This window comes from Stegodyphus dumicola, chromosome 2, assembly GCF_044657685.1.
Source record: "Stegodyphus dumicola isolate Sdum_Otavi_A_Nest chromosome 2, ASM4465768v1".
NCBI lineage: Eukaryota > Metazoa > Arthropoda > Arachnida > Araneae > Eresidae > Stegodyphus > Stegodyphus dumicola.
The window spans coordinates 278,221,242-278,238,482 of NC_140769.1; the positions used below are offsets into that span (position 1 = coordinate 278,221,242).

General features: G+C 29.2%; 1 protein-coding gene across 1 annotated transcript in view; it reads right to left on the reverse strand.

The window, feature by feature from the left end:
* Nucleotides 1–17,241, reverse strand: part of su(f) (cleavage stimulation factor subunit su(f)) — a 139,770-nt gene that overhangs the window by 111,707 nt on the left and 10,822 nt on the right. The window contains exon 3 of the mRNA XM_085812206.1: nt 17,133–17,228. Within this exon, the coding sequence (XP_085668332.1) occupies nt 17,133–17,228 (96 nt within the window). The remainder of the gene's footprint in view (nt 1–17,132; nt 17,229–17,241) is intronic.

Genomic DNA, 17,241 nt, shown 5'->3' on the forward strand with positions numbered 1-17,241 from the left:
AGCTAATATATGCCAAGTAGCAAAACTTTTGATGACCGGACAAAACCGGTCATAATGTCCAGACAGTTAATAAATTTTAAAGCAAATAACAATGTACTAAAATACATTAAATACCTTTAAAAGTTTAAACTGTACTCCAAAAGAAAATACATTAATAAACAAAATTAAATATTTGTAAGTAAAATTATCAAAATGCACTCAAAAATTGAAAATAAAATGAACTATTAATTTAATGTACTCTACACAAAGTTGCTAGCTGTGGACAAATCAAAATTTATAAGTTCTACGTACACCAGAAAACAAAACGCATAAAAACATTTCAGTATGAATGAAATCAATTCATTCTTTCCAAGCAACAACCAATTCGTAAATAATTTTTTGTTGCCAAACCAGGAAACAGAAGCATTTCAGATCACGTATGATGTCATGATTTAAATTTAATGCAATACTGCTTTTTATTAATAAAAGAATTAATGTGGCAATAACATATGTCAATTATCGTAATGTGAAATAAAAAAGTTGCCAACTGGAGGTAGTTATTTAAAACGCTGACATTAACGAAAAATGTCCGATGGACAATAACGTTACATGCTTTCTTCAATGTGAGAATATGCACTTATATAATAATAATATATTTAATTTTTGGCAATGCTATTTTATTTCATGTTTTGTAAAACATAAAACTTTTTTATTAACAAACTCTACAACTTGAAAGCGAACAGCGGCAACACTTTGAAATACGGAATTTTATCTCCAGATTGCACAACTGTTGCCACTCGGTAAAAATGTGCATGAAATTTTGCATTTTCAGAGTTTTAAATTAATATCTTGGCTGATTAAAGTCGTATGAAGATGAGGATGGTTGAAATAGCTTCCCACGAATTTTTGAAATCGAAGGTATCTCCCTCAAAATACAACTCCCCATTCGGGAGGAGATAATGCCACAAACAGGCAGACAGATGTGCACAGATTTTAATAGTACCGAATACTGAAATTAATTTTCATGCATCTATGAACCGTCTTACCCAAACATTACATTTTACCTTGTGGTTTATATTTTACCTTACCCAAACATTATATTTTTATTTCCACGAGATAAGTGCATGAAAATTTTGAGCTTTTAAGATTCATTAAATTTTAATGAATTTAATGCATCTATCTTATACTTTTATGTAAAACAAATATACTAATTTTGTTCTCCACCCACAAATATTATGAAAAGTATTCACAAAAATACAGCAGTCTTGTTAATTAGTACAGAGAATAGCTATTTGAAGCTAATTTTATGTATAAAACTATAATAAGATGAAAATCTCGATTGGTATGTTTGATTGAAAGCAAAATCTACTGATGCAAAACGTTTCAAGAATTTTGCAAGATTAATACTATGATATTCGAATTCTGAAATTGTTATCAACTCTCTAAAATATGCACTTTAAAATGATAGCAAACAGGTATACAGCACATAAAATGTGCACTCATAATACATAAAAAATAAAATTTATAAATATAAAAAGGGCTTTTATTGGCATAATATTTAATTACAGTACACCCCCCCTCAATACAAAATCACTTAAGACAAACAATCGGTTAACATGAACAAAATTTGGGTACCGGCAACAATGCATATGTTCTTATACGAAGTTTTATCGGTTAACACACATTTCAGTTACATTGAATTACGAACTGCTTCTTAGCTTGTTGTGTCATTAGATTTTATCATTTAACACAAACTTTCAATTTTTTTCATATTATTTTCCTGTGTTCAGAAATATTCAGTCCCGTTTAATTGAAAGCCTCCCAGTATTCTTTAAAAAAAGCCAGTACGAGTAACATGGTTCAGCAATTCCAGTTAAAAATTTAAATAAACTGCATTTACAAAGCAACACTGTTCAACAGACCTACAAATGACACTCTAGTAGCTTTAAGGACTTGACAATTTATGTGCTAAGTACGAAGATCTCAAAACTTTACTTCGGGAATGGTTCAATCATGTGCATGTTTCCAATGTAAACTGCACAAAAAAAGGGGGGGCAGTTCTATATTTGCCGTTCTACTGCGCCGATTCGCAAAATTCAAATTGTGTTTTTCATGTCTTGAAAGCGTGACTTTAGGATATATATTAGATTTATATATAGCATTGGTCTAACATAGGTATTTTGACACAAAAAGGACCTTTTTTCCAATATAACATACCAATTTTTTACATATTTCGATTCTACGACTCAAATTATGTCTACATATTAAATTTTGTAAAATTCGGTGTGAAATTTACAGAGAAATTCCAATTTATATCTTAGCACAATTTTTTTTTTTTCAATTTGTGTCATGAATAATATATGGCAACCAATTTTCTTTTTCCTTTCCCTTTCATTATGCCAGAATGGAAAAAAAGGCACTTTGTTCCAATCTTTTTACATTGTGCATGAGCAGAAAAAAAGTCGCTTCGTTCTTACTTACAAATAATTTTAGCAAAGTGTCTACACCACATATGATGCTTTATCGCTTTCAACAAATATGCCAAATTTCAAAACGTGCCAATATATAAATTCACGTATGCTTAGAAATACATCTACCTTAAGATGATCGTAAAAATTTATAAAAATTATTTAAAAATAGAAATTTTAAAAATAAATCATATAAAATGGGTGAATTTTATTTGGAATGAACTTGAAGTTTAAAATGTGAAAGAAAAAATCAATAAAGTTTAATAAAAAAAGAGAGATTAAATATATACCAATCTCAATTAACACTGAGGAGCTAAAATTTTTTAAAAACTACTCATGCGATTTTTACAGAACTTGGTAGTTTGGCATAATTTGAGTCGTAGAATCGAAATATGGAAAAAAATTGGTATGTTATTTCATAAAAAGTTCGATTTTGTGTCAAAATACCTATATTAGAACAATGATATATAAAAATCTAATACATATCTTAAGTCACCCTTTTGAGACATGAAAAACGCAAGTTGAATTTCGGCAATCGGCCCAGTAGAAAGAGAGACATAGAACTGTCGTTTTTTGTTTTTTTTTTTTTTCTCTCTTTTTTTTTTTTTCCCCCTCCCTTTCTTTATTTTTTAAAATTTTTCTTTTTCTTCTTCTTTTTTTTTTTTTTTTTTTTTTTTTTTTTTTTTTTTTTTTACACAGTGTACTGTTAAGTGGACCTAAGGCATTGCAAAAAATTTAGACACTCAAGATTTCAGTTTTCGCTAGTTTGCTGTACCACTTTCAAAAGAGATACTCAATTTCATCTTTGGTTATTTATGTGAAGCAAATAAAGGTCGAGGCAATGGCAAAAAAGTGGTTGCATGAATTTCACAAAGTTAAAGAAAAGTATAAAGTATGCCTTGTGTGATATCTACAATACAGACGAAAGTGGACCTTTTAACAATATTTTTCGAAGTCGTACTCTTGGAATAAATGGTGACAAATATCATGGTGGAGCACGCAAGAAATATTTAACTGTTGTCTGCATAATACAGACAGCAGGGATACACATCAACAGTAAGACTGAGAAACCACTTTGTTTTAAAAACAGTATTTTATCTTGTAACGACTCTCACCATGAGGAAGCCTGGATTGACAGCTCATCCTTTCGCAATCAGCTTCTTCATTTTAACAGTTGAAAGGTGGGCTCAGAATAGGCACGTTCTTGTGAGAATGGATAGGTGTATACCCCATAACACACATGATCTGAACTTAACTGTTAACTTATGTAAAGGTTACGTTTCCTCTCCAAATACAACATGTTGAATTCAGTCCTTATATAAAAGTATTAATGCAATTATAAAGAGGTCTTATCACAGGTGACTTGCGAGAGTTGCAATTTACACTGCTGAAAAAGAAACAGATATGGCAACGCAGAGTGTGCTTGATGCAATAAAAGCTATGGCCCATACATGTCATCACAACATGTACAGAATTATTTGAACCCTCTGGTTGATCATCCCGTGATTTCCACGGGCAACTCAAATGTAGCAAAATTTGCTCATCTCGCGATCGTATGTTTTTCTTCCTTTATTGAGGAGCGCATCCCATTTCTTCCCCGTTTAACCATTGAAATAAATTATATACAGTATTAGATGTTTAGTTTACATTTTGGCCAATAGATATCATTAGTTGTCTACTAAATTGCGGCATTTGAAGGCATGTGGTATTAGTGCTCAAACTTCACTTTTTGCCTCTCTTTTCTTACAGAAATAGCTGCTAGAAAACATTCAGCAATTATCTTGATTTTAATTAAATTATTGAATTATTAATTAGATTTATTGATTAAATTAATAATTAGATTTATTGAATCTGGTGCAAAGACTGTGAAGTTGGACTTTGCTTTGAACTCTATCATACTAAACTGCATTTCTAAGGTATTTTTCCCTCAGCGCTTTATATTTTCTTAAATTTTATACACTTCACTTTTTTATATTATGCAATAAATAGAAATTAACTGTAAATCGACTGAAATTTATTTTTAAAAAGTTTTTTTTTTTTTGGTGATAACATCTGAAATTGGTTTTTCTGGCAACTTGGTTTCTCATGATAAAAATCTATATAAAAAATATTTTCTAAAAAGAAAAAGTGCATTTTCAATTCTCCAATATAAATAAATTTAAAATATACGAAAAACAAAATTTTGGAAGCGATTTCGGTCCACATAATGAGCAGTCAGAGGGTTAAGAGCGTTTGGAGACATAAAGATGGTAATCCTGTCAATGAGTTAGATGGTGACAATGATACCATTTCACCTGGAGAATGGAAGAATCTATAAGATGGTGCAAAAACCCTGGTGTCAGTTTTGAAGAGTGTGTTAGTACAGATGATGATGTTGCCATGTGTGCTAAAGTGGAATCTGATGTACAAGCAAATGTGTCTGAGCTGCAAGAAATGTCATCAGAAAAAAGTAAGAAGGACAACCCACCCTTCAGGAAATGTTACATGCTTTGGACACTGTAGAATGCTTTGCTGCAACATCCGAATTGATCATTACTTTTATGGAAGACGTGAGTACAGCTGGCTGTGATGTTTGTAGGTAATTTCATTCCCATCTGTGACAGTGCATTCATTATACAGGAATTCTTCCCCAAAAATGTATCTGTGAATGCACTTCTTTAAGTTAAAGTACAGTAATATAGTGTTTTATCTGATGACAAAAATAATATATTGTAGTACTTATGTAACTACATACTGCAGATGATTAATGTGCAGAAAAAAATTATTTCAAAAATAAAATTTCAGTCCCCAGTTAACATGAACTCTTGATTTTTAGGTTCCTTGAGATTCGTGTTAATGAGGTAATACTGTAAATGTTGTGCAAATGAAAAATCAATCTACAGCATTAGCATCTTTTGTGAAAAAATATTAAGTGGCAGATAAAATGACAAAATCATACATGGTTGACAAAAGAAAATTAAAACTGCAGCTTAGTAACTATCAAATGCCTACCTTGAATAAAAAAATATGTGTGTGTGTCGGTATAAGAATTTTAAAATTATTGATATGGACATGCATAAAAGTAGTTGCAATAATGTGCAGTTGTTTAATATTTTTTTAATCCTCGCTGACTAATATTCTTAAGCCAACATAAATAAAGAGGTGCAGTCAATGCATTACTTTGTAGTGGTTAAAGAAGAACCAAAAAAAAAAGATAATGTGGTATGAAAAGAAGTGACTGCAATCTAGCTAGACAGAGAAGCAGAGACCAAATGCAATGTGTTTAATATGAAAACTCAGTACAGATTTGTCCACTATAATTGAAAAGAAGTTTCTCTTCCCCAATCTATTACTGGCTGAAGCATAATGTAAGTATCTGTATCATTAGCAAGTATTATGCAAAAATCATGTGACAAAAATAAATTTTGAAATGACACAGTTTACAGTTTTTTAAAAGCAATTACTTATCATTAATTCTTATTTTATGCTAGAAAGGGAAAATATCTAAATTAACATGCAGAGATAAAGGATTATGCAAATTAAACATTGACGGTCACCGGCAAAGTCTGATATCCAGGTTTCTAAAGAGTATCTAGGCACAGGCAAAAGTACAAAATAATTAATATTTCACACATTTCCTATTCAATCTATAAGCTGCTGAATAACAAACTGGCAAAGTAAAATACATCAGAAAGTCATTTCGAATATCACATGACAAGGCATGTCACTTTTCATGCTCACCTCAGGTTCAGGATTTGAATTTTTTACATTTTCTATTTTATTTAGTTTAGTTTAGAGGTCTAAGAAATAAAATTAAATGTAAATCAAAATAAAGTTACTTTCTTTCTTGATGCAATATATAGGTTCATATTATACTTTATTTTTAATAAGGAAGTCATAAATTGTTTTGTGTAGCTTTAATGCTCCCTTACATATTTTGAATAACAGATTTTTAATGGCACTTGTATTATTTTTTCCTAAATAACATTTGTATTTTTGTAGAATGTATGTCTCTTAAATAAAAGTGTTATGGTGACATTTTTCTCATAGTTTCCCTCAACATTTCATACGATCCCAGTAACATAAGTAATAATGAAAGAAAAATTAAAGCATTAGGTTGAAAAACTACTAGGTAAACCATGTGCTAAAAGCTGTTGTTATTTAATAGTGATATAATACAAATAAAAAAATTAATAGCAAATTTTAAATTCATATTCCACTGTAACAGCAAAGTAAACCAAATTAATTTTATCTGTCTAAATCTCTTTATTATTATTATTATTTTCTTTCGTTCTACTTTCCCATTTTTATGGAATATAGATTTAAAATCTACTGTGCATTTTTTTAATTTACATACACATAACTTAAATATTGTTTATAAATAAAAGACTACAGTTTTGGTAGTGCAAGAAAAATTCTATTAAAAACCGCAAAATCTGTAGAATCTCTAATTCCAGGAAGCAAAACAGTAACATTCATCATCACACATATTTCCATTAACTGTTCAGTCACACACACACGATATTCTTATATATTAATACGAGTAATGGAGTATGGTAATTTTCTTTGTCATCCCCTAGTGGTATGAACTGATGAACTTAGAGTGTTAACACTGCTTGTCTATAACATGATGGTCACGTGTAATAGATAAGTTGTAAACAGAAAGCTTGTCGTTGGCCACCCAAATCCCTCATGATATAAGCATGCGAAATATATTTATTTTCATACTTTTTTTTATAGAGAAAACGGCAACCACAAGATTTTCTTGCAATATTATACACTGCATAGTACACACATCTCACATGAAATACATAATTGAAGTAGGAAGTATTGAAGTCAACTGTTATAAGCACAAAATCTTATAAAATACTTCGATTTATAACACGAAAGAAAGTAAAACTATAAATTCAATATTAAAAAAACCTTGCATTTTCATGCAATGCCTGGCCATGCAGGACTTAAAAACTAAAAACTCATTATATATTTATTTTTGAGTATACAGGCGCCAAATGGAAGAACACATCGTGGAATAATTTAAATTGTTTTCAGTAACATATTCCTTGGAAAACGGAGCACACATCACACCTAACATAATTTTTAAAATGTTCGATAACATTTATTCATTTTTATTTTACTCTATGATTTTTTATAATTCATTTTGAAGTAGTTGCAAGAATTTAAAAAAAAAAAAAAATGAGATATGGAATTATTTTTAATTAAATTAATTATGCCTGTCTAAAACACTCTTTAAAAACATCTAAAGCACTTGTTAACAACAGAACTAATAAATATTAAAAGGATATATTATTTAAATATAACAGCATTTAAAAATTACTTACATTAAGTTAATTCCATAAAACATATATTAGTTATTAAAACAGTTAAGAAAACTGGGAGCCCAATAAACAGAAATTGATAAGAAAAGTTTCAATATTCCTGAAGTAAGAATGCATTTTAATATTACTTAATATAACTATGTTATATATAAATAGCCATTCTTTTTATATGAAATGTTTAAATTCTTATAAGTCATAATAATGAATATTAATAACAATGTATTTTAGTTGAACTAATTTCTACTTTTCAAAACAGCTGTAAAGCATGATCTAAATGAAAAAAATTAGAATACACAATATAATTACAGTACAAGCAAATGCATTTAATTTTTAAAAAGATTTTAAATTTACCAAGTTTTTGAAAAATTAAAGTCCCATAAAGCTAAGTGTTAAATTAATAAATTAAAGTACTGATAAAATAATTAAAATCTCTAAGCTGCAATGCATATTTTAAACTGATACATAAAATACAAATATTCAAAATAATTTCTATACATACTAAAACTAAAAATGCACCATTTTTTCTAGAAAGTTTAAAATAACATGCAACATGATAACAATATAAGCAATTGGTGATCTTTTTAAGATTCGTTTTGAAGTATTTTTCACAAGAACTCAAATATAAAGTTAATGTATCAGATTTATATAAAATACTAAAATGAAATCTTAATTTACGAAATGCTATATCATCATTTTTCATTATATTTATTCACTTGTAGGGGGGACACGCATACCTAAAATCATAACTTCAAATTTTTTCATCAGAGTGAGTTTAAAATAATCTTACTATTGTTATAGTAGTTTTATTTTAAATACCGTTTATTCTTAAATTATAAGAGGAAAAAAAAAAATTTTTTTTAAAAGCTATCACTGAAAAGGTAAGCTATTAAAAATAAGAAAGAAATATATGCAAGCAGTAATATATATGTATTTCTTCTTTGCAAGATCATGATACTGTTCAGAACAGTTTTATTACTTTATTAGCATTTTAACCCCATTCTATCTCTTGCACATTAAATTTGTGTTTAAACACATCTATATAAACATTCAGTTCTTCCAGTCACAACACAAAATACTGTGTTCACCTACTTTGAAAATGACATTACTCATCACAGCTTGAAACTCATGTCCCATTGTTTGTGATGTTTCACTCATGTAACGTTTATGTTTCCTCACAAAATAAAATGCACAGGTTCTTATTTTTCATCAGAGTTCAGATCCATTATATCACACCATAAAAAATAAACTTTAGTATACAACATGTTGCAGCAGTTCCAAAATAAATATATAAAAACAGTAATCAAATATGAATATAAAAATGTTCACATATTAGCTTTCAATGAAGGTTCTTCAAAAAAAAATTAAGTTCTTACAAAAATGTACCAAGTTTTCATTTCCCATTGTACACTGCATAAACACTGAAAATACACTTGACGTGTGAAAATAAATTCCAATTATAACAAAGTTTTTTTTATTACATCAAAAGTAATACATGATAAAACCAAAACAGGTGCTGCCTTAGTCACATTATATACAATTTTATAATTAGACATTTTATAAGAGTTAAGTAATAGGAGGGAAAAACAGTGTTGGCAATACAATCATTCATTCATTCACTCATGCTTACACACAAATACACTGCCTCCATCTGCAATACTCCTAATGTAATACACATATATATATATATATATATCTGGAATAATATTATTTTATTTAATAAGAGTTTGTTCAGTTACTCAGTAATACTTAGTTCCAACCTAGAATATGAAACACAGGAAAGTCCTCACTCAAAAACTGGGAGTTTTCAGGAAGTTTTCATGCTGCATAACTATACCATTTGAAAAGAACTCTTAAGGGACTTAAATTTACATTATAATGCAAGATTTAGAACTGTACAATTTATAACATAATTCTGATGTAAAATGCATTAATATTTAATTATATGTTCAATGGCTAATTTCATTTTGTAATTTTCTTACACTTTTATACTGAGAAATTCTTGAATAGGGAAGAAATTTTTTTATTTATCAAAGTGTTTTTAAATACAATGAAACCAATAATTAATATGCATACAATTCTGTGAATAAACATGGTGATGCACCATCAATAAATAACAAAATTAAATGATTAAATATTGGTTGAATTCTCATAAAAAGTGTTTATGGATCCACGGTCTCAAACTATCATTTAGCAGAGTAGTGCTTCTGGGATATACATACGAAACAGCACACAATACATGCATTTTGGTAATTCAAATCTATGGAAAGAAATCCCCCCTCTAATCATCTCGAAGGACAATAAAGAGGAAATTGAACATGTTTCAGGTATCTTTGTCAAGACTGGAAAAGTTTGATGCGCAAAAGCAGCAAAAAGAAAGTGGGCCGAATTATTTCTACCAAATATTCTACGATGTGGCCAAAGAGGTATGCTAGTATAGGATTCTGCCGACACTCACCATGCTAAAACCATGAAGAACTTCCTAGCACAAAAAAGAATTATCAAATAAGACTCCTGCTAGAATGATTGCATATCTCCAAATTCTTGATATTGCAATAAACAAGTCATTTAAAGACCATCTGCATGCAGAAATGAATAAATTTTCTGAAAAGAGAATGGAGAGAAATCAAAGAGGAAATTTTGTGAAGCTTAAGCTACAAATGGATTGTTCATTACTTGGGTGAAGAATGCATGGGATAAAATAACAGACAGCTGTGCAGCCATTCCCTATGAGTAGGCTACATGGACAAGATGAGTTTCATTACTCAACATGAGAGGCTAGAATTATTGGTCTCAGAGGAAATGAAGTCATATAAAATTCAAGCCAGAATGCATGATTTCAATCTAATTTAAGCTGGAATACATGATCTGAAGCTTTATCACAATGTTCCTGGAGATGATATTGCCATATTAGAATAAATAATACAGTCAAAAGTCTTTAATCCGGACTCGTCAGGACTTCGGCGATTCCGGATTATCAATTTTTCCAGATTATAGATCATCAGTTTAAATCTTGTAAGATGGCATGCAGAAATTATAAAGTTGAAAATATGAAACCGTAATTTAGAAAATAATGAGCAATTATGATCTAAAGGGTATCAAAATTTACAAAAAAAGAAGCTTAATATTTATTTGTTTACTTTATTAAACATTTCTTTCAACGTGCGCATGCGTACTTTACGTAGCCGAAATTAGAAAGTTGCAACCAGAAAACTATTTGATTTGTATTCGTGATATTTATAATGAGGAGGAATTTGATTTAAATCATATCAAAGACGGAGTACATCGAGATTAAATACTACATTTAGTAAGGAATTATAAGCGGAATAAAATAAAAACATCTGCCCTGAAGATAACGATAGTGCTGACAGATCAACTTCCAGTTCATTGCGCACCGCGACGTCCCCCCCCCCGCGCAAAGCAGCGTGAAATTGATAAACAGATTTCGAAACGGTTAGATAAACAAAGGATATACCTTTATCCATTTTTTTGTAGCAATTCGTTTTTTGTTTGATGGACATCGAAACATACTTTCGTTTTCTAGATCCTTTGGGAGCTCCAGCATCGGAAATTCTATTTGACATAATCGAAAGTTCAAGCTTACTTTTATAAAATTGCTCTTACAGTCTGCAAAAAATAATAAGCCGGATCCAATTAAAAGATTAAGAAACAACGCAATCATCAACATTAACTGAAATAGATAATTAGATAATTTTAGCTTATACCGTCCGTTATACATTAAACGCGCACGCAAAAACGTATTCTGCACTTGTGCAGATGCATATGCGCAGTCGTAAATGTCTTGCGCGCACGCGTAAAACGCCTATGAGCATGCATCAACGCAGAAAGATTTAGCTGAAAGATATGCGCAGAAAGATTTTAGCTTTGAGGTCCGGATTATAGATTATTCCGGATTATGGGTGTCCAAATTAACGACTTTTGACTGTATTCACCTCTGAATGTTTCTTGAACATGAATAAATGCATTTCTAGAACCTGAAAAAAAATTAATTATTGCAAAATAAGATATCCCATTAAAATAAGCCCTAGCATATCTTTACAGAAAAAATTAATATAAAACCGGGTCTTATTTTTAGGGAAACAGAGTTTTTCAGAAATTAATCTTTTAACTTAACTGTTAATGTAATCACTGAGTAACTGAGCTCCTGTGTAGCCTCCTGTTTTCTTACTATTCTGTGAAATGGTTAATAAAACAGCTTCATACAGAATTGCATGTTATGATATTCCAAACCAATATAATCATGCTATGTATGAGATGCAAATTAAATCTGCAATAATTAGCTTTAACTCCAGTGAAAAAAACTGAGGAAATTTATTCAAAACCACATGACTGCTGGCTAAAATGACACTTTACTACATTTTTAAATCTCTCAATTCTGATAACTTTTTAATGCACGCTTAATTGCATATCAGTCAGAAAAATCATTTCTTAAGGATTACGAGACTACTCAAAAGTATGAATATTCCCACATTATAAGGCAATAATTTATATCGCACTTTGAATTATTTCTTCTAAATTTTATAGCATTAAAATGGAAACAGTGTATTCTGCATTAGAAGGAAGAAAGAAAGATATTACATGAAAAAACTAAGTTTTGTACACTCTTCAATAAATAGATAAATAAATAAAAAGGTTTAAAATTAGTAAAAAAAATTACAGTAAATTGGCAATTTTGGTTAAAAAAAAAAGGAATGCATTACATGAAAACAACTTATTAAAAATTGTTTTCAAATTTTTTAAAAAGCAACATTTTTTTAAATAAATCCCTCACGTAACTTGAAAGTACTATAAAATTATTGCACATGTTAATCTGCATCTTCATAATATAATTTTAACAAAGAAGCCTCAATGTCAGCATATAATTGATAAACATGTATTTCAGCTGAAGAGGAAAAATGCATAAACTGCAAACATGCTAAGTTTAAGGTACTAGCAATGTAAGAAATATAATGATGGTAACTATTCATTTAAAAATCTATCTTGTAATTTTTAATATATAACTAAAAAATGATAAAGTCCAATAGCTTTTTTTCTGAACATATGTTACTATTTTTCCTTTAATATTTTAATAATAAATTAGGATTAAGAAGTCTTATTTCATGGGCACTGTTAATGCATTTTCTAAGTCAAAACTGGACAGAGGGTTTTGCCCATTACATTTGAATTCTATATGCATATATTAAGAGCATGTATGTAAATACAATTAAGATTCTATTTAAATGCAAGATTGAAATTACTGTCCATATACTACAATACTTATTTTGATTCATAATGCATAAAAATACTAAACAAAGTTAAAGAAAATTCAAATTTTTAATCCTTTAGTTATATCAAAAAAGCATTGTTTGTTGTATGAAGTCATGTTTTCAATGCACAATTAGATGAAATCTTGTGTTATGATAATGATAAGTTTTCTTTGATTTTATTTGGCAGTATTACTTTTTTTCTTTCAATAACATACTTAGTGGTATTTTAATTTAAAATGTTCAAGTTGTGATGTCTTTGATTTAAGGATCATATTACACTTAAGAAAGAATGAAAAGAATTAATTTTAATATCATTCTAAACATACCTGACTTACCAATATTTTGACTAATGCAGTTAACCCCTTAACTAGTCAATTTTTTTAACCTGAAATGTTTCCCCAAAATGTATACTTTTTTTAAGGGCACATAATTAAACATCACAGTCTATAGAATATGAAAATGACAGAATTTTGTTTTTAAATTTCCTAATTAGTGTTTTTAAACCATATGCTTTTTTACAGTGTTAAAAAAAAAACAGCTCATAAATGTTTACTTTTTGCAATCAAACTCTATACACACAATGAAGAGAAATTTATTAAATTTCTAAAAAAAGAACAATACAATGAAGACAAATTAACAGAATTCTTCAAAAGCAAACTTACTTGTAACTACAAGTACATACTTTCCAATGCTACTCTCTTCTTCTTCTCCCTTTTATGGTGTGTGTGAGAATGGTACAATGAAGCATGGTGCAAGTCCTATGTTGCAATCAGTAGAAAAATATAGTTTCCTTTCGCATTCTAATTTTTTTCGGAACAGTCAACTGCATACATCTTCCATGTTTATTTCTACTGTGAGGGCAATAATTTCTATAAAGTGTCTCTTTGTCAGTCTTAGTGGATTAGGCTCAGTATCTGGTCATCCATGTCTGAAATTTATTCCAGAATGATATTTCTCAATAACATAATCAACAAAATCAAGACTGGCTCTAACTGTGTGTTCTTTCTTTCCTTAAAGTTGACATTTGAATTTTACACAGTGATATCAAAATTGTGTGAAAAAAAATCTTTCTATAATATATTCCCTCCTTTTTTGATTATTTCAAAATTTTTCAAATATTCATTCATGTGTTCTACTCCTACTATAGTGTTGGTGCAATTCATTACAATTTTTTGGTTTTTCTAGAGTTTCAGATGGACTTAAATTTCTTCCAATTCAGTATTATGAATTGTAGACAGCAATGAAGCATTTTTTTTTTAATGCATCCATTTCATGAAAGCAACGTTTTTTCTCTATGATTTCCCTTTCTTTCAGTTATCTTTGCTGTATTTCCCTCAAGACTTCTTTTCACTTCAACCTTAGCATACTGTATGTGTAAGTTTCACACAAATTATTTTGTTAATTCTGGTAAAGAAGTATCTCTTATGAAGTAGCAGATCCATCACTGTCAGGACAACTTGTGATGAAATGCAGAGATCAGAATACTTATGTTTCAAAATCGTATCTTTTCCTGCATATACTTTTATAGACTACACATAGCCGGAAATTGATTCACACAGAATAAAACATTTTATTCCAAATCTAGCTCTTTATAGTGGAAAAAATTGCTTTCATCCTAGTCAACCCTTGAATAGCACAAGGCTCTCATCTACTTTTACATCTCGCTTATAAACTTTTTCATTTAAAAATCTGATAACTGGCCATAACTTTACTGAATTGGGCCATTTATGATTTTATGTATCAAAAACTGAGTTATCAGAAAAAATGTAGGCAGCACAACAAAAGAAGAAATCAACAATAAAACATAACTTTTGAAGAAAAAAGGTGCATAAGTGGAATGTATGTAAGTAATGATCAATATAAGTAATGATCTTCAGTAATGATAATTCCAGGTTCCTTATTACACAGTGTAAAAAATATATCCATTTCTTTCAAAACTTTTTGAGAAGTCACATTTGATATGATGCACTGTTAGCACACATATTTGTGTCTCCACAATTTTATCCTTAGGAAAAGAAAGAACCAAGGAATATTTAAAAAAAACTGTAAAACTTTCAAAGTATCCTTACAGCTTGGATGTGTACAGATGGAATACCAGTAAAATTAAACTTAGGAGATAGAACAGTTGGATTTTAAACCAGTCTCAGAAAAATACCTAGAACTCAATTCTTCATCAATGCTGAGCTAACTGCACACGAGTCAGCTGAAGACTGCAAATCACTGAAATATACTTCTGAATTTGTATTAGAATTTATTTCATCATCTAGGAAATAAATTATTTTCAATTCCATATTTACCAATATTAATCAAGACGGTTTGGATATAATAGAGCAAATGTTTTCGAAAGCAGAATTTCCAGTCTCACAGTAAATAAATTAAATGGAACCTTTTGAATGATGTGGATAAGTCGCACCAACTATTCAGATTATATAGCTTTGCAAGCATTAAAAATACGAACAAATTTAAAAAGGAAAATGAGAAAATATTGATTCCCATACACTAAAAGGGCAAATAAATTGGAGCCAACTTTGAGTAGCTCATTATACCGTGCAAAGAAACCAGTTAAGGGGTTAAAGGCAGGCAACTCAGTTTACTGAAAAAAGCTAACAATTATTTAACAATATACTGCAAGGAAAAATTTAGTTAAAATTAATGAAGTTCAAACTCAGAGATCTACTCATTTTAAGCTGTGCGTATACTAATCAGAGTGTAATGTGGTAAATATAATTTACTCAGGCAATCCTTTGAGTAACTAGTTGCAAATTACTTTCTTGCTGTTAAAATGCGTATAAAATTACATAAATAGTTTTTATACAATCCATTATGAAGTATGCATGCAAAGTTTAACTGGTAGGTAAACAGAAAATGAAAAAGCCAAAAAAAAAAAAAAAAAAAAAAAAAAAAAAAAAAAAAAAAGTAAATGAAGTAACCATAATTATGTTACTGAGAATGAGTACGTATGGCTTTATACATGAATATTTTTATAGATTATTGTTTAATTCCTTTTGTTAAACAACTTTTAACATAGAAAAGAAGAAAGGATATTTTGTATCTCACACAATTTTTTAAATGTTTCAATTTTGATGCAAATTTATTTTCCAGAGAGAGAGGAGATGAGAAAAAATGAAAGAGAGAAGGGGGGGGAAAGACGAAGCACTTGATCAATTTTTATTTTAAGTTCGCATAAAACAGATCATGTTCTTAACGATATTACACACAAGTTTAAAAAAAAAATTAGAAAATTAATGAACGCATAGCATATGATGCAGATGAATAATGCTGTTAAAAAAGAGATGTGCAACCTCAGCTATGTGTAATGGGATTTTTCATTTACAGACTGTTTTCACATTAAGAATGAAAGGGACTTGATTCTTTTGTTTCATATTTCTAAAGACTTTTATTACAACTACTGTGCAGTGTTAGTGAACTACACTGATAATATTTGCAGATATTACAATTATTGAAATGATATATTATTTTAATGACATACTGAGAACTGCTCAGAATTTTAATTTTTCACCGATGAATTACGTTATTAAATGATGCGTAGGGAAATGAGAATAATCATAGAGATTTGTCATTGACTGCAAATAAGCACCATAAAAATTACCTACTTATGTCAAATAACTGATTTTTTAATATGCGTGAAAATAAATTTTATAAGAAAATTAAAATAAACATTCTAAAAACTGTCTAACTTGACTTAGAAAAATATTAAATTTTCTTCAAAACAAGTGTTATGGTAAACTGTTTGTTAGACACTTAATTTCACCTATCATTGTTCCCTTAAGTGAAAAGAGAAAAGGACAGAAGAATTGATTTCATTCAGCATCACATTTTCACTCAGCACACATTCAAAAAGGTAAAAAAGAGACATGACTCAAAAAAATGAGACATCTTCATTTTAAACCCCTCTATATAAGAAATGTTTTATTTTCATCACACCAAAATCAGGTATTGGCAGCACCTACGTATAACTGAATTCTAAAACACCCTATTAATTCAGATGCACTTTTTTCTTTTTTCTGAAGTACATCATGTTGTTTGAAATAATAAAGAGAAAAAAATTCTAAGCAATATATCATGAAAAGAATAAGATTAAAAACCTCATGTTCGATGTATAACTTCCAATATCTTCCAGCACTTGGAAACTGTACAACTAGCTTCTCATAATATGGCCGAGCTTCATCAATTTTCTTGTTCTAAAATTAAATG